Here is a 19,638-nt window from a genome sequence, read left to right on the forward strand (position 1 = left end):
TGAGCAACTTTAGAACTTGATAACACCTTAATCTTTGCAGGACTGTCTAGCTATGTGTGTGTGTGTGTGCTTGTTTCTTTTGTATGAATGAATGAACATGCATGGGAATGAGTGAAGCAAATAAACTTACTGTTCTTTATTCTTTTTATGTTGCATGCTTTATGTTTCAATAAATGTGGCATTATGCCTTATTCCTGCCTGTTTTTAATTCACACTGTACACCCTGTGCACCCCCCACCCCATGACTTCCCCAGAGCAGGGTATCCCCAGTCATGGAAAGGCTTGGGGGCAGCAGCAGCTCAACTCCTCTATGACTGGGAGGAGTCAAACTGTAGTAAACGCTCTCTTACCTTTCTCAGACCAGAGAACCCCAGTCTGGAGAAAGCACAGAGGAAGCTGCTGCTCGTCTCCTCCTGAACATGGAAGAGTAGAAGAGCTTATAAGTATTTATTCTTGTAAGACAAACTTGGTTTCTCAGGGGAGACTTTTCAAGTATCAGTCTTGGAGGGGGCACTTACATAATGATTGTACATGCCCTCTGATGCCACTGTGCAGTAGCTCAGAAAATGCTGACTTTCTAGTATGGTGGCTAAATGAACAGAAGCAGACTTTTCTCACCCTCCTTTCCATTAGACTATTTCCATGGGATTGGCCCATCCTATACTTATCCGTTTTACTTGTTTCCATATAAATAGATGACATTATTTGTTTGTTACATATTTGACAACAAACCATTTACAATTATCACACACACTGATCTTAAAAACAGTAAGCAACTTGTAAGCATTGGCAGCATGCAAAGTTTACTATTAACTTGGCAAAAGTGAAATTAAAATGTTTGCAGGTTTGCAATTTGTAGCTTATGATTGTATGTCCACTGCATGGGGGGTAGCAGGAAATTAATTAGAAAGTCCTGGCCATCATAAAATCAATAAGCAATACTGAAGTGTTACTATAGTACTAAAATCAAGAAGCGAAGAGAAGGAAATTAGAATAATCAAATTCTCTCAAATGGTAATAACTAAAGCAAATTGAGCAGCTACAACACGTTCTGTTCTTCTTTGTAGCTTAGGGGCAGCAAGCCAAAAAAATCAAACTAGTAAAACAAAGTTCTATAGAGAGATTTAAAAAAAAGTTTTCCTGACCTGGGTATCTAAATGTTTTAGAAAATGGGAAGTCGTCTTCACTGGGTGCATCTGAATCCATTTGCAGGGTGGATGTAGTATCATATGCCTGAGATTTATGCAAAAGTTGTGTGACAAAGTTCCTGTCCTCAAACAAATACAGTCTCTACATTTGGCCTTGAGCTACGTAAAAGAAGAGCTTATTCTATTTCTTTATTATTGGAAGGCACTATGCATATTGATACTCCTAAGGGATACCTTGCTTGGTCATGTGCCAAGTTTATATCTGGGAAGATGTAATTCATAATATTTTCTTTATTTTGTCTTTGAATATATATTAAAACACCCTTCAGTTCCTTGCCAGTAATGAAAATGCACAGCTGCCACAGTACCAGCCTGGCTGGAGCTAACCTGGGCTCAGATGTTTGGTCACAGAGACTTTGGCAGCTGCTGCAACAGGGTCTCTCTTAGCTTTCATCAGCAGAGGTGACATAGCAGAGTCCCTCATATGCTCTACCTGACAATACTTGAGTGTAGAAAAGGATGGATGCATAGAATCACTTGGAGGAACGGCATGAATGCACACGTGCACACACACATGCACACACAAACACGAGAGAGAGAAAGAGCAAGAAAAAGGAACACCTTCCTCCCTGTCTCCCTGGTATGTATCCTCTGACTTCTTTAAACCACCAACAGTGGTTCATACCCCAGGAGGGTATGAACACTACAGGGGACAGATCACTCTAGAGATACTCTGTTCATATGCTCTCCCTCTAAAGCATCCCCTACTGCCATGGTCAGAGACAGATTACTGGGTTAGTTAGACCACTGATCTGATCCAGTATGGTATTTCTTATGTTCAGAGGATATCTCCATCAAATATCTACAAAGTGTGAGAAGAATCTTGTGCAGCATTTCCTGATGGGAGGCAAATCCTCTCCTTCAAGAAGACAGCAACAGACGGGGGGAAACTTATCAGAAATCAGCGTGGTGTATAGGGAGAGAAGGCATAGAAAAGTACCTGAATTTCTGGTGTGAACATCTTGAATTCCAAACCACTAGCATTTTACATCTTTATAAAAAAAATCACAGAATGAAGTTTAGAATGAAGACTTGGCATCAGCAATGAGTTAATCTGACCAATTCAGATTAGAAGCAACCTAAAATTCACCAGGAGGGGCACAGAGCCCTTTGGCAGTTTTCCTACACTGACTTAGAGAAGAGTCTTTCAGAAATATTTTAAAATATTGACAACTATGTAATTATACCCTATTACACATTATATCATGTTTGCAAATTATAACAATACTGCAGTAGCTTATCTGGTGTTTCTCAGATATTCTTTTCACTATGAAGCAAACTCAATCAGCTCTTTTAAAACAAGCACTAGAAGGTGACTAACATCCTAATACTTTCCTTGGGATAAAATGTGCTTCTCAACTTTCCTCGGACATTTGTTCAAATATAATGGGGTAGATACATTTACAAACAGTGCCAGGAGCATTTTAATGTCCGTAGAGACCAGACTCACTTTTGGTTTTCAAGGCCTCATTATAAGGATTCATGCAGAGTCAATAGAACGGCAAGGGAAAAAGCAATGAGTCAGTCATGTAGCGATGTATATCAGACATGAAGAGCATAAGATACATCTCTAGAGTGAATTATCTACCACAAGAATAAAACACATGTGGAAGCTGTTTCCTCATGCTGCTAACTGAAACTGCTGAACTGTCTAACATCTTTGAGGCAAGTACAGTCCATGAGTATTTCAATTTTCATGGTTACATTGTTATCATCTTTCATGACCCAGTAAGTTTTTCAATTGATGTTTTGGGACACATGACAGCTATTTTAACAGTGTTCAGTATTTACTTCTGTACCTAACTCTGGTTCTCTGGGCAGTTAATCCATGTGGCATCAAACTATAGTATAACTTCATAAATTTGGATATTAAAAATCCGGAATTCTCAAAAATCTAACATTTCTTAAAAATACACTAGATCAGGGAGTAGCAGTGGCTGCCACCACGATCCACCACCACACACCGCTGCTCCACGTGCAGCCACTGCTCCAGGATTGGCCACCACTACCCCCACTGTGACTAGCCACCAGTCTGATTTAAAACATCCAGAATTTTCATATTTCTGGCAGGTGCTTGGTCCTGAGCATGCCAGATTTATGAGGTTATACTGTATTATAATTTGTCCCCTGCTACAGTCATGGTTTGCACGGGTTTACATTTATCAGCTATTTAGACTCATATTTCACATCCAGTTCATACAACAAAGCTACAATGTCAGCAGGGGCCTCTATACAATAGTGCAATACAAATAAAATAGCATCATGGGCTAGAAGCACAAATGCCAGGCTAAAATAGATTCCCTTTATACAGCACTTGCCAAAGTTAACACTTCCAAAAGAGTCATTATTGGGACATAGTGGCAAAGCTGGTGGCCATGTGCAGTTCTGCTGTGGTTTTTCCTCACTGAAAATGAAACAATGTTGCTTATTTGAAAAATGAAAAAATCACAGGGGGACTTCAGATGCTGACTGGAGCTGCTTGCTAAGAACTGGACACGTGGGTATCATCGCTGAAGCTCTTGAGGAATTTAGACTTAAGGGTGATCCCACTAAAAATCTACATCTTTATTGCTGTTATTTTTATATCTGTATTATTGTTCAAAAGGCTATTAAGTTTTGTCAGGGGGAGGAGACAAGCACACATTTGTGCCTGCAATACTGTGTTTTGTCACTGATGCCAGATATATAGTACTCGTATTTGTACAGGTAAGTGGACCTTAGTAAAACATATAATAAGATGGTTGCAAAAATAATCAAAAAGTTAAACAATTCAGAAAAACCCAGAGTTCTTGTACTTCATAGAAAAATTTTGATATCCAATCAGATTTCCACTTTCCAATGACCTGAAATGGTCTTTGTGTCATCCTTTCTGTGTGGATTTGCTCAAAAGTGCGTTACACACAGGACTACATGGTAAGGTTGATAAACTCGTGGCAGAGGATGGAGAGTCAGAAGTAGAGTTGAACTGACACATTAAACTTCCAAGGTGGCAGGGAACAAAATGATCAAAATATTTGGCACCACATATAAGTGGTATTTGATGGTAGCATAGCAAAATGATGGCTGGCTTGGTTATATGTACATATATAGCAGTCATGCCTCTGGACTGCAATGTAGTTATAGCCTGAGACTATTATCCTGAAACAATGGGGGTTTACAGATGTGCTCTGGGAGGCACTTCAGCTAGTGGAGCTCAGAGAGCTGTGCCAATTAAAAGTGCCTAGAGCATCATGTGCATCACCATCCCCGCACTGAAAAATGGTGGTGGGGCACCTTGAACTAAAGCTTGTCAAATGAGCTTTAGTTTAAAGCACCCCACCACCATTTTTTCAGTGCAGGGACACTGATACATGTGACGCTGGAGTCTGCTGGAGAGCAGTAATTACCATACTCCATAAGAGTCAATTGGGTCTCCTCCAACGCGCTGGAATTACAGCACATTGAAGCAGCCTCCCTGAACGTGTATAGGAACCTAATAAGCCTACATACACAACCGTAGTTCTGAGTGGGTTAACTCAGACATCTCACTGTCTTTCTTATTCAGCTGCTCTCTCAGCCTTAGTTAGACTACTGTGTGTCTTAACACCCTTTTACCTTACGGTACTAGGGGCCGAGCAGCGATAAGGTTAGGGTGTCCTGCTGCCTATTTTTTCAAAACACTGTGCAGTTACCTCATGCTCTAAGAACAGGAAACACCGCAGTACCTCTGATGGAAAAAGGCAGCCTCATCTAAGCAAGGGCCTATATTTAATCAAGACAATACAAGAGAGGTAAATTTCAGATGACAAACAAGGACACTTGTATAAAGAAATGAAGCAGGGGGAAAAATGTGCTTTGTTTAAAAGAAAAAATATCTGAAATATTTTCACTCTTTTCAACCACAGTGCTATTTAGATTACAATTACTTAAAGTGAACAAACAATATGAGTTTCTCTGCTATGCTAAGAGGTGCTATAAAAATCTCATTGTCAGCTGCATCGTTCATCAGGATAACCTCATTTTAACTGAAACAAAATCTCCAACACATCATTCCACCAACCCCGCTTTTATTCGCCTATAATAAGGTCTATAGTCTAGGGAGCTTTCAGGCTGAATTCCATGCATTGTGATTCACGAAATGAAAATCTGGTATTATATGCCTACTGACATTTCCATCAGCAGCAATTCATGCAGCAAAAAGCCATATGCCATGCACCTCGATTTAACTGAATTATGAAAACGCATATTAGAAAGAAGAAATAAAAGTACCGAGACAAGAGGGGTTCCCAGAATCTGATTATTACTAGTGCTTTAAACAACGAATGACATTGGCAATATCACAAAATATTCTATTCTGGTGACAGTTATAGTTAGGTTATATCATTTCACTTAATGACTTAATACACCCTACCTAAATGTAAAAGCATTTTTATATACAGAAGAAAGTCTGTGGTTAGCTGACGTAACTTACACCCAATATTTTTCCACTGGCTACCCTGTTCTTCATTCAATCATCTTACAGAAAGCAGAGGATGTTTATGGATCCTATTTGCACCCACAGAGATGACAATGAAGAGTGATTTGAAAATATGAAGCGCAAACAGTTTTTAAAATTGCCATTGATAAGGTGTTAAAATGAGCTGTATGCAAACTATAGTAACAAACTGTTTTAATTAGGGAACAAGAGGACAAAATCCATTCATTCAGGGGATTCTACATCTACCATCATTTTGCAAATATGTACAAGATTTTGGTGCTGAATCAGAGCTACTGCAAGGCAGGAGGGGGGGAGTTAAATATATGCCATCTTATCCAGGTTCATATACTTAGTTGACCACTGTAATTTTTAATAGAAACTAAATAATAAACTTAATATTTAAAAATAAATATAATGCAATAAGCATAGTAAGCCAACAAAAACAAAGCACGATACTGAACGCCTGAAACAAAGATTGGATTTCATTAATCCTCACGCCTTGTTTATCAAGAAGGTTTGCTGATCCATGCCCTTTGTTCTCTGCTCAAGAAAATCTACCTCTTTCTAAATGGTGCCTGTGCTCATAATCAACCAGCTCAGTCTCTCTCAAAAAACCCCACCTCATTCAGTGGAACCCAATGATGTATTTACTTACCTTTATCTATGGAGAAAAATCCACAGATGCTGGTGGTCCCTACTCAAACATTTCCTTATACTCTCTCTTTCCTCTTCGCCATTTAATTTATGGGTGAAATAGACAAAGAAGGAAAAGAGAAAATACTGATCCCTTAAAATCAGGAGCAAACCTTCCGCTGACTTTCACCCTTAAAATGTTTTCCCCCAAGCTATTCCTTTCTGATAATTATAGCATCCAGGACTTTTCAACTTATCCTCTGCCCTGCTACAGCCACTTTAGAAATACAAAATCTTCTCTTGCCAAGGGAGGATATTTGCAAGGACTTTGTAGGACATGGATATCACAAGTCAGTAACCCAAGCCAAAGTGGTACTCTTCCATTTTCAGAGTTCTCTTCAGTTTTTTGCAACTGAATGCAGATGTCATGAAGTGTTCTGGCTTCCTAGATTATTTTTAAGGAAAAAAATGTCTTAGTACCCCACATGCTTGGGAACACAGCTACAGCTCCATTGAACCTATTAAAAAAAAAAAAATCCATCCAGAAAATTGTAAGAAAAATTCCTTCCTCAACTTCCTGCTGTTCTATAGAGGGTTTTTTTTTGGTGATCTATACTGTGTGATATATATGGAGATCAAAACAGCGTGAATAAACTCAAACAGATGAAGAGATGCAATACAGCTATTTTTAAATGAATCTTTGGTGAGAGAATAAATTTGCTAAAAGAATAGATTTCCAGTACTCAGGTATGATAGATACAATAAGGCATTGACCATCTGCAAGGAGAAATTTCTTGAATGAATACATCAAAGTGACATCTTAACAACAAAGCTCTTTTAAGCAAATGGTTGCTAATGGAATAGACCTGATAACCTCACTGAACTCAATTATACCATTTAAAAAGGTTTCTGCTGTATTTTTATAGTAGGTTTTTCAATTAAAAATTCATACCCTCTATATAAGCCATACAGAATACTTGCAAAATGAGTTATAATTACCAGAAAAAAATAGTGTAGCTAAATTCATGCATCACACAATTTATGAAACAATATCTTTATAGCAATTATCTGTTTCCAATAAAAATTAATAGAGCGCTAACAGCCCCAGGTGGATTAATGTGAAATGTAATTTGTGCTCGTCTGCTCAAACCTGGGGAATACAAAATTTACTCTACATGACAATTATTCATTTTTCAGCATCTCTGATCAATATAAACAAAGCAATGCCAAATGATATTCTAACAACAGTAACAGAAATGCGTGGTGATTCAGCTTTCCTGGGATTTCCCTTAGGTAAATGCTAACAAAATGCCCTTTCTAAGGTCTTCTCTCAAAAAGAAATCACATTCACCTACTTCACTAACCGTAAGATGCTTATAAAAAAAAACAATAAACACTTCTATAAACGTCTGTGAAGAGCTACTCAGCACCATTATTGAAGAGGAAAAGAAAGAGATTGCCTGCCTGATCTTCTGTAAAGTGGATTTTACTTCTGAGTTTCTATTTGCCCAATAAAGCATGTTTTGCCCTTTCACATAGCGATAACTCCTAAGACGGTGATGTGGCTAGCTACCTTTGATTTCCCAACCCAGGTACCCATTTTCAACTGGATTAACTACTGGGGCAATCTTCAGCCCAATTTCAACATGACGTTTGAATTCATGAATCTGAAGCCATAGCAAGGTACCTCCAAACCTCTTCCACTGCACCCCTTTACAAGAATGGGCTGGGCCTCAAATTTGGCAAGGGTAATGAAATGGAGCAGCAACTGGATGAGGAGATTATTTTCTATTCCTGGCTCTGCCCTTGGCTTGCTAATATCACATAGGAAATGGGAGGAAGCTCAGATCTTTAGCCTAGAGGCTAGGGTACTTAGCTGAAAGGGAAGAGGCCTGGGTTCTTGGCTCTGTTCCCAGGACTGGTCATGCCTTTACATTACAGTCATTGGATCGAAATGTGAAATAATCCTGGAAGCAGGACTGGAACTCTCCACACTAAGTGCTCTAGCAAGCTGTTGCCTCTTGCCTGCTGCCTTTCTTGCCCTGTTACACTTGAATTTTTTGCTGCACAGCTTTAATGAATGGTGGAAGGTGTTCCCACTCAAACTATGCTATACCAATGAAATCAGGGCACTTATAAGCAGCCAAAGATATGAGTTTAAATCACCCCAAAAATCCAGATCCTCTCATTTCCTGGGCAAATGTTCTCACCATTAGGGAATTACAGAAGAAGTGAGAACTGCCACAAAATTCTAAAGCAAATACTTATGCATTTGTATTTGCCTTAAGAAGAGGGCTCTGCAATCTAGGTGGCAAGTTGAAGGAAATACCTATTGTGTAGACCTGACTCAGGCCTCTAAACTGAGTTCAGATACCCCCTGTACCTTACGGTCTCCTAAATTCTCTGAATCACCCCTTAAGACAATCCCCACTGACTGAAAAGGAAGATTCTTCATTCCTAATTCTGGTACTCTGAATCATCCTTTTGGGGCCAGTCATGTCAATGCCTTAGTGAGATGAACATAAGGAGACAATCTGTTTTTTGCTACTGGTCCACAAGGTTATGGGTCTAAATCTCTTTGTGGATGTGCCTTTCCCCATCTTCTCCATCAGCTGGAAAATGGAATGCAAACTGGAACCAAGCTGCCTTTAGATGGACTACCCCATTGTTGTCATCCTATTTCTGAAATTAGCACTCACCAAGAAGTTCAAAGCAAAGTTCTGATTTCAGACCAGGTTTGTGCATCTCACTTCTCAATGCCAATGGTGCACTGGTAACAGCTTTCCTTTCAGAAGGCCTGTTAAGCCCAATGACCAATCTACCTTCCTTGTCCACAATGGCATGAGGCTGCTAACATCACCCCCCCCCGGACCTCTGCCTTTAAGCACCCTACATTGACTCAGCATTTGAAAACACCACTTTCCAAGGAACACACTAGTTTTCACTGAGGAACCCCAGAACTTGTTTCCATACACAATACCACTGTAAACCATTATTAATTTTTAAATCCTGCCCTTGAACACTTAGTCATATTCTAAACCTGCTTGGAGCAATTATTCATCCTAATGATGCCTACAATGTGAAGTTATCAGGGAAGGTGGTAGCACAGCACTTCCAAGCCCTCTTAAAAAACAACAACAAACAAACAACACCCTCCCCCCAATATTTTTATGTTAAGAGCCATTGCCTTTTCTGTTATCTTGTCACAAAATGAGGAAAAATGCTCACACGGTTGGAGTGTGAACAATAAACATCATCTGTGGTTATCAAACGCCCTAGTATTTGTTTTAGGATTTAATTATAGGACTCACACAAGGTATTTATTGCTTGTGTCTGCTGCTGCTGTGAATGTCATTACTTACATTTACTATTGTACAACACAGAAAGTTTTTAGATGTATGCCTGTAATATATATCATTATATATTCATATAAATAAATTATCAGTTTAGGTTTTTTCCTGGCACTGGCATCTAGTACTAAGGATTACCCTGATAAACAGATGTCAATACAGTCACAGCTATGCAGGCCTGCTAATTGTGGATCACAAGGCAGCGGGGCAGACCTTTGGTCTACACAACTTGAGACCAAACTTTACAAAGACTGCAACTGATGGCATTACTGGATGACAGTAAATGAAGCTGAAGTCTCTAAAAAGGATAGTTAGAGAGAAAGCCTTGAAGATTATAAGAGAGGCTACTCTGTTCCCTCACAAACTCTGTATTCCTAGCTTCTCTTGCTTTATCTTCATACAAAACTAGATTTTTCAAGATAGTTATGCCAATGGAAAATCCTTATTAAGAAAAGGTTACTGGGATGTAACCTACTGATGTCAGCACTGCAGTCCCAAACTGGCTTACTTCAGTTGCATACACAGAAGTTAAAACTACCTGTGATGTTTCTCCACTGAGATTTTACACAGTCGAAGTCATCTTGAATTTGCTATCCTGACGTAAAGGACACACATTTATTTATATATTTACTCGTTTAATTACAGCAACAAAGACAGTCTCTAGCAACAAGGGACTGATTAATACGAGCTCTCACGGCTGGGGTTTTTTTTTGCTTGTGCTTTAATATGAGCCAAACATCTTTCATTTAAGGCACCAAACAGCTGTGTTAAATGGATACAACTTTTAGTCCCTACTGAATGAATCCCATTTGAACCTGCAGCCTGGTGATGAAAGAGTCTAGTCCACCTGGCCACCTCAACCCTTCTGCTGCTGATTTGCATTAACCACACAAGTGGGTGAAAGCTGAGACACTACCTTCCATTGACCATGAATGATTTATGTATAGCTAAAAACAACTGCCACACCCCGCCGTGGGGCGCTAACTGCTGCCAGTGGCAATTTGTGCAACCTGGGGCACCAACCAGACCCGTCCTTTTGGTTCCTTTGGGCTAACGAGGAACCTCAGGGTCCTGGTACGGTGATACCTCCTGTAACAGCACCCTGACAGAACACCTAGCCATTTACAATATTTATTATTTACTATATATATCTATATATAGATATCTATAGATAGATAGATAGATAGATAGATAGATGCATATGAATTTACATTCAGGGACTTACATACATACAGATTTGTATATATGTATACATGCACCACTATCTATTCTAAGGTTTAATTTGTAACTCAATTAACTTATAGAATAGTACTAATGAACTCAATGCTTATTAATATATATAACTTTGCAACAACATATATACACATGTAAGTAGGTGATCACACCCCCAGTAGAGTAACTGGAGGTCTATTTCCTATATAGTCAGGCAACCTTATATGTGTCCAAAACCCTAAAAAGCAAAACAGGGACACCCCTCTTTTGTAAAAAAATGATACAGCGGCAGTAGGCCTGTCACAGACAGCCAGGATAACAGCCTTTCAGTTGGCTGCTGTTGACTTGAAGTCACCTTAGTTCAGCCAAGTGTACTCAGTCAGGTGCAAGTGCAATGGATGCTCCCTCGATGGCCCTGTGGCTCTACTCCTGACAACGGCTGGTGCCCTTGCTCGGCCTCCTGTAACACAAACAACCTCCTCCCCATGACACCCTTTTCTGCCCTTCAGACAGGCTGGTGGGTCTACTTTCCTGGTTGCTCACTCCCACAGCCCTCTGACACTCAGAGTTAGGACTTCTCTAGCACTCCCCACCCCCACTGTCCTCATCTGCGCTCTCGCTAGCTGAGGCTGGTCTCCACGCAAGGTCTGCTACAAGGGGAGAGGGCTATGTCCACTCACCAACTCCCAGCCCCGGGTGCTTCCCCTTCAATCAGATCTGGGGCTCACCACTGGGCTCTGCTAGCTTCCCTCACTCATGTGACAGGTGGCTCGCTCTTGCAGCCTCCCACACTTGCCACTCCTGCCCCCCAGTGAGATCCCTGCAGCAGTATCCCCCCGGCAGTTTGTCCTTCCCTCAGCTCCCCAACTGTTCCCAATGGCCGACCTTCCACACCAGATCTTGGCCGCCAGCCACTCCTGCCAAATTCTGGGGCTCTGAGAAGGACCCTATTTCCAGGGCCTGAAGGCAGAATTGCTCCAGTCCATTCATTCTGGTGTCCTCAGGGGGCCAAAAATCTCCCAGGCTCAGCCTGGTGTAGGCTCACTGCAGGATACCCCCTATGGGTTACTATCCCTTCTCTTCCGGTCTGTTACACAATGACAAGCCAACATAACACTTGTGCAAACTATTCTTGATGGCAACACATGTAAAAGGCCCTTTGATCACCTGTGCACTCAAATTCTACCAAACAAAAGGCTTCAAGAAAAGAGGAGTTTTTGCTGTCTCTATCCAGCTGCATTTTAATTCTTCTACTACACACATCAAGTATGAATAATGCATGCCCTAGAATGTCACAAAGGTATAATAGAAACTTAGCTGCCTGACTGAATTATTCTATGAAAACATCTATGGATACACTGAAAGACAGAAAAGTCTTTACTTCTGTCAGCACCATCCTACCTTCCTTAAGATGTCGAGTTTCATTCTAATACACACTAGTGTAATACCTAGAGCTGACAAAAGGTATCTGCTTTAATGAAGGAGATTTAAAGGGGAAAAAGCATGAAATCTTAAATCTCATAGAAACATAACACTCTTCAACCAATCTAGAAGATACCTTTTCTTGTTTTGTTATTAAAATAATCTTAAAATAAATGAACAGTGGCAGTATCTCTGTAACATGGAGTGCAGACGATCAGTGGCTCAGTATGAGATTTTGCCCCCAACATGAAATCTTTCTCTATAATAAAGAAGGGAGTGATGAACCAGTGGGGAAATAGTGAGGAGTGCCCAGCTACACCCACCTCAAGCAGTCCTACTGTGAAGCTATGCTACAGGGCAAGACACGGGGGAAATAAATCTACCAATGTGCAGAGATTCCACCGTACTGTAAAACATCTAAAATGGGCAATTTACTTCAATTAATGAAAATTTAAATGACACGGTCTCTCCCCTCTTCAGTTATGATTAAAGACCACTGTGGACAGGGAGGTTTTCAAACAGAAACTTCAGGCCTCAGGAGTTGCAATCCAATATACCGAGTTTCCAGTGAAGGTGTTCTTGAGGAAGAAGAATCCCATTACTCCAGTGACTAACAAACTGTATGCATTACCCTGGCAACACAGTTATTGCAAGTGAGAACCTATCTTAAAGCTTATGAAGACTGAGGAAGGAAGAATGAGGAATTTTTCATAGATGCCAAGAAACTGCTTTTGTGCTCTGATGACACCAAAGCAGTATTCACTCCTAAAAGAGAGCTGAAAGGTCCCTATTTCAGATGGTCTCTGCTGGAACCCAGTCTTCAGAAGAAGAGGCAGAACCCAGGAATTAAAAATGGGTATTTCTAGCCAGGGGAAAAGATGCAGGGAAGACCATTTGCAGGCATGAGCTGATAACTGCAGTCACCAGATAGTAACAATTGACAATGTTACTATTTGATTTGTGAGAAACCAGCAGTGCTGGAACTGGTATCAAAGGGGTGCTCCACCTGGATATAGGAAACCATGGATAATACATAACATTTCTTCCCTCAGAAATCCAAAAGCATTTCACAACCTTAGAATATAGAAAAGGTTTGCAAATGTCACTTTACTCACACCAGGAGTGCAGCCCCTTAGCTCAGCATAATCTACAAGTCAAGCAAAATAATGTACATTACCATACCATGTCACTAAAGTGGGAAGTGCATAAGAGCATAAATCTATCTGAAACTATAAGAGAGAATTTAGGTCAGCAGAATCTAATTAGCAGAGTATGCAAATGGCCAGGTTACCAGAGTTCACCACCTCTACCCCTTACAAAAACATTATGGGACTGTTACAGATATCAATTGGTAAAGATCTTGCTCATCTAAGATACAGCGCCTGCTCCACCCCAGTATCCCTTATTAATATAGTGCAGAATTGTTTGAATATTGTACAAGTGGGTTAAGGTTTATCTTCAACATAACTTCCTGCAGCATCTACTTCTTGGAGGTCCTCCATTCAACAAGTCCCCCCTGCTTAGCTTATAAGAGCTGCTGGGTTCCTATAACAAGGTAAAGTGCCCATAGGTATTTGAATAATAAGGAGAGATTGTTAAAGACTTAAAATGTGTCCCTTTAAAAAGCATAAATAGCATGTAGAAAACAGATGAAACTCAGCTTGATCTTTCAATGCAGGGCAATGCATAATACCAAAAAGTAAATTATTAATTTCTACCCTCCCTTAAATCTTTTGTGGGGCTGTCTGCTGTTAGAAATGACACTGCTTTCTTACGCTTATCTCTTAGGATTGTAATGGTATATAATCAACTCAATGTGTGTGGAATTACGTGCACAAAATCCCTTCTGCACTAAGTTAAAAGACCTAGAAATGACAATACTATGGCTCAATAAAAAACAAACAGAGCAAAACAAAACACATACCCACACATTATAAAACACCCATTAAACGTTATTAACACCTGCATACTCATGAGTTCAAAGTCTGTCTGTTATCCAGTGAATTGCCTTTCTATTGAATTTTTATTTATTTTAGATTTTGGGGGAACTTACCTTCTGTACCACTTGGCTGATTGTTTACAAATCATGTCAAGGAAATCTCATATGCGTAAGGAAAGTATATGCTTTTCTTGTGGATGTCCCTTCCTCCTCTTACCAGGTCATAGGTCCTGCCTGGCAGCTACCTGTACCAAAATTATGTAAATAATGTCCTGTCTACACTGGGCCCTGAGGATTGCTCTCTTCTTCAGTCTGGTGGGCTTTATTTTCCTCACTTGAACATCCAACTCCCTCTTCCAGCGAAACTAATTATCCATTATGAACCAAGTACTATTAGTTCATAATCATCAGGCATGCAACATCCATACCTGATGTAAACATGAATCTGTGTAATGAAAACTGGGATTGTTCAGATGCTTCAGTGTTAATCCTTCATTCAATTCTCCATTCCCAGCCTAGGCAAGGGCAACAGAAGTCAATGAAAGGGGCCAAAAATGGAGACAATGCTGGCTGGCAGCCAAAGTCTGAGCCAGTTATTCCTGCAACATCCCAAAGACATTGCCCAGCTTCCTGACAGATAAAAGGGTTTAGCTGGGATATCTAGGATCATTCATAAATCCAGCTCTTGCTACTACAGCATTGCTGCATGACAGTATTTTGGCTGGAGCACAAATTCCAAGATTTCAAAATTCAAATGCTTAAAATGCTAAAATATTTTCAAAAGGTTTTGACTTGCAAGTTATGAGCTGCACAACATGTGAAGGTGCAGTAGGACCATGCCCATGCTTGAATATTTTACCACCTTAGCTTTCAGGCCATCAATAAGAAATGAAAGGATGCACAAGATCATTGCTGCATATTCTCCCTGCATTATTTACAACCTGGGAGGCTTCAGCAGTTCAGAATAACAACAACATATAAAAAGTCAGAATTTACCCTTAAGCTACATTTTTATCTTCAGAGTCTGCGGTGTAAAACAACTAAATAAGGTTTAAAACCTCCCTGGCCCCTCCTGTTCCCTAGTCTTTGGTTTCAAAATGGTAACCCATTGATGTGCAAAGGAATTTACGCAGATACAATTTGGAGGAATTAAGTGAAATGGGTATGTGCGATTCCCTGAAGCCTCAATGGAAAGGTGCACAGACTTCTTGTCTCAGGATTTTGGCTCCTTATTTCTGCCAATTCTGCCAACTTATTGCCCCTCTCTCTTGCCTTGTTGAAGTCTTCAGAGGTTGCCCTCATTTCCTTCCACGTTTTGTTTAACAGCTGGATGCAGGTACAGAAGAACTCCTCAAATGATTTGTCATGTGTGAAGAACATGGGATGGAAATCATTGCAGGTCTCACTGGCTGAAGACATAACAGAGGGAAAAGAAAATGTTAACAGGCAGGACTCAAAAGAAAAACCCCAAACATACACTTGGAAATAACAATAAACCCCTGGGTTTATATTTCTTATCAGGATGAAGTGGGGGGGGGGGGCCAGGGAGGTGGGACATACACTATGTCATTGAACCAACAGCTGTCTGCAACTTGAAAGGAAACATGAGACAGTATAGAAGGGTAGGCAGACCCTGGCACAGATGCCAGAGCATGGCATGTAAAGACATTTTGCGTGGTGGGATGGGTGGCAAGGGAGTCACAAGAGGTCCAATCCTTGTGTGGCAGTGCAGCTTGGCCCCTTCCCCCCTGTCCACTTCAAGGTGCATGTGTACCTGCCGCCAGCAACAAGTCAAGCCAGGGTTCTGCAGACCCTGGTGCAGCTGCTTGCAGTCTCCCCATAGCCTTCTGAGAGCAGCCTATGCTCTATGGCTAGCAGCAGGGGCCTTCCCAGAGCCCGGGTCAGCTGTGGCAGGCAGCTAGAAGGCTGCAAGTGGCTGCACCGGGGTCTGTGGAGCCCTGGCTCAGCTTGTTGCTGGCGGTGGCTGCACATGCATGGGCGGCTGGCAGGGACAGGGCTGAGGCTGCCCTGCCAAAACAGGGAATGGGCACCTTGTGGCATGCCACACCTGGCATGCCAACATCTTAAAAGTCAAGGTTGCAGGTAATTTTGGTACTCCGCCCAAAAATGTTGCCAATTGATGGGTTAAGGGATTATCAAATACTGAAAAGAAGCTGAGATGTTTGGTAGAATCACAAGCTGTTTATTGACCATAAATTGAGTATTTTCCTATTATGTGATTGACAAGTATAATGTAGCCAGTACTGATCCAAAAATGTGGCTGACTCCTGGTATAAAATCTTCCTCCAGGAAAACTGCAGGAAGGACAGGACAACAAACTACCTGTGTTTGCTGATTATATCCCAAGCAGGATAAGAAAAACATAAGCAAATCTTCAAGCCTGGTAATAAAAAATAACAGAGCCTTCCCAACCATTAAGTAACACGTGTACCAAAGCTCTGCTGATTGAGGACTGGACAGTGAACTCAAGCAGTCACAGAGCAACAAGACAATGTATAATCAAACAATAAGTAGAGAAGCCTTGCTCTGTCAAGTTTATGGAGGCATATCAGAGAGGTATCAGAGACAATAATTTTCACATAAAGGTTTAGATGATTAAATGTGTATAATAACAATGGCTGGAAAGAAAGTATTAAATGGATCCCTTCCCCATTGCCTTGACATAAAAGTGTGCTGGGAGGAGATAAATGCAAATTCTCTGTGCTATAATCCTTCCTTAGCCCTAAAATAAACTAGACATTTAACACATTTAACATAAAGGCCTATGAGACACCAAAAGGAAGAAAATCTGTTAAAAGAAAATTGTTCTCTTCTGTGGAATAAATTGCATTATGGTCAAATTTCCAAAATCTGATAGCAAATATGGAGTCAATAGAAGCCACTGGCTACTGAGCACTTCTTTTTGTTGCAAATCTGGTCACTAACCAACCAGAAGAATGCCCAACAGGATATTTTACCACACATATGCATGCTATGAATGCCATGTACCACTAAGCTGTTGACTATTTCTGTAGCCTGAACCTACCCTCTCCTTTCATGCGTCATGTAATCTGAGCTCATGAAACCTTTATATCAATTCACCTCATCTTTCCTCCACATTCATGTCCTCTTGGTCTTCTTCATTAGCAATTCACAGACATTCCAGCATTCTAACCTACATCAAGAACAAATGGCTAGTGCTTCGATAAGTATCCTATTCCACATTCAACTTGAACAACAGCCTCTACACCAGGAGCAATTGCTCCCTAGCCTATGATTCAACCCGTATTTCACTATCCTTAAACAACTTCTTTCTCCCGATTAAACTTGGCAAATTAGATGTAAGATGCTCTGTGGGACTTTGTAAACAACTCCCGGCCAGTCAGGAGCTAGCCACTGACAAGATGTGCATCTTCTCCTGGGCCTGGCTTGTTACATCCTGCTGCAGCTCCTGCAGCAACAGCTGCTGCCATAAGAACATACCCTGCATGGGAACACTTTATGCCTCAAAGAAAAAGGGCCCCTGATCTTTCCAGAGGTGCAACGTTCCAATTACTACGAAATCTCTGAAGCTTAATTATACATATGAGGTTTTAATTCTAAAGCCAGCTTTATTAACATCTAATCAATTTCTTGGCTATGTAACAATGGCACAAGTTAATTTAGGACTGCAAGTTTCATTCTAATCTAACAAACTCCATTCATTTTTTTCACAGCAGCATAGTCAAGGGGAAATTAGTCCAAGCAGTGGCCTAAATTTATGACTCAATCCCCAAAAGACTAAAATGTTATGGATGTGATTTTCAGAGCACCTTCAGCTTCCATTCACTTCAACTGAAGCTACCAGTGCCCAGCACTTTTAATAGTCAGACCTCCAGCCTGTAATAATGTCAGAGGTTCAGCAGAACAGATTCTCAGAGGGCACTTGACCTTAAGTCATAAAATACCAGAATGATGAGAAGAAATAAAATAGTGTCAAACAGAAGAGAATGCAGCCAGTACTTTGGCTGTATAAATCACACAGTGAAATAAGGAAATAACCTTGAGATAGACTGGCCTCTCTGTTTCTTCTCAGAGTCTGTTCTTCCTTGTATAACTGAATCTAGCAAAATAAGTAAGTCTGTGGATTCACAGAAACTTGACCAATTCTCAGTCATACTACCCAGGATAATCATTTGCAAGTTCTATAATTTCTTTAACTGCAAAAGACTTGGGAGAACCTAATGCTTCTCTATCTATATCTTCTCAACCCAGAGAAAGAACAAAGCAGAGAGCATAATCCAATCAGAAGACCAAAGTCAATGTTTTAAATTTCAATGTCTATCCCAAACAAGCTCTTCAAAATTTTCCAACATCAATTAGCATAAAAAAAATACACACACAACCTCAGATACATCTTTTGCTTGTTTGGAAAATTCTGTGCAAAAAATCTATGTTCATGGAAGTGCCACAAATCATTTCATATTACAGTAGTATCCAAACAGCAAAAGTCAAGACCCCATTTTGCTTAGTGCTGCTTAAACCAGAGTAAGAGATGATCCCTCTCCCAACATTTTTTAAATCTAAACAGCAAATAAAAACAAAGGAGGGGAAGAAACGAAATTCTATTATCCTCATTTTTGATTGGGGAACTGAGGCAAAGTGAAATCAAGTGACACACAACATTGGCCACATTTCACATCGTAGGGAGAAAAAAGGAGTTCTCTCGAGTCCCAGGTCAGTGCCTTAATGGCGTCTCTGTTTATCAGCGCCTGCTCATTTTTAATAGGAAAATTTAAAGATTTTATTAAGAACCTTTTGCTCTAATTGCGAGTTAAAACTGAAGCACACTGCCTGAACAATTTAGGGAACCTCTTACAGAGCCTACTTGCAAAATTTCTGGCCTAAAGCCCAGCACTGTCAAAATCTCATTTCCACAAGCAGGAGCTAACCAAATTTATAACAAAACAAAAACATACAAGCATATGGCTATAGCTCAGGGACTTAAATCATCATGATTGCTTATCCTCATTGAATGCTAATATCATTATCACTCCTTATGATACCCCTAAAAGACCACTTTTGAAAGACAGGTCAGAAGAAAAGGCTTGTGAGTATAAATCAGGCTAAGACCTTAGTATCTCTCTCTCTTTGGCACAATTCTTGGTGTTGTAGCACTGTGTGCCACCTACTGGGATTCAAGTAGCCCTTCAAAACTACTGCCTTCTCTAGGACTATGACTTCAGGAAGGGAAGCATGCCTAATTCACTGAGAAATGACCCTTGGGAAAGCTGCTCATTTCTACCTGGGAGGTTGTATTATTTACACTCTGGCTTTTTCAGAGCTACTATCCACATACATTCTGTTTGTCAGTTCATTTGTGAAATTATATTAAAAAGACAGGCATTTCAGATTGTTCAGACTATAAACATATTTGCT

At 40.4% G+C, this 19,638-nt stretch overlaps 1 protein-coding gene across 4 annotated transcripts in view; it reads right to left on the reverse strand.

Annotated features, from left to right (window-relative positions):
• The window catches only part of ELMO1 (engulfment and cell motility 1), a 446,831-nt gene that overhangs the window by 134,185 nt on the left and 293,008 nt on the right, over nucleotides 1–19,638 (reverse strand). For all 4 annotated transcript variants that reach the window (XM_019538714.1, XM_019538724.1, XM_019538705.1 and 1 more), the window contains one exon: nucleotides 15,493–15,629. In XM_019538714.1, coding sequence (XP_019394259.1) covers nucleotides 15,493–15,629 — 137 coding nt within the window. The remainder of the gene's footprint in view (nucleotides 1–15,492; nucleotides 15,630–19,638) is intronic.

The sequence above is a fragment of the Crocodylus porosus genome, unplaced genomic scaffold (genome assembly GCF_001723895.1).
Source record: "Crocodylus porosus isolate Cpor-Errol unplaced genomic scaffold, CroPor_comp1, whole genome shotgun sequence".
In the NCBI taxonomy this organism is placed as follows: Eukaryota; Metazoa; Chordata; order Crocodylia; family Crocodylidae; genus Crocodylus; species Crocodylus porosus.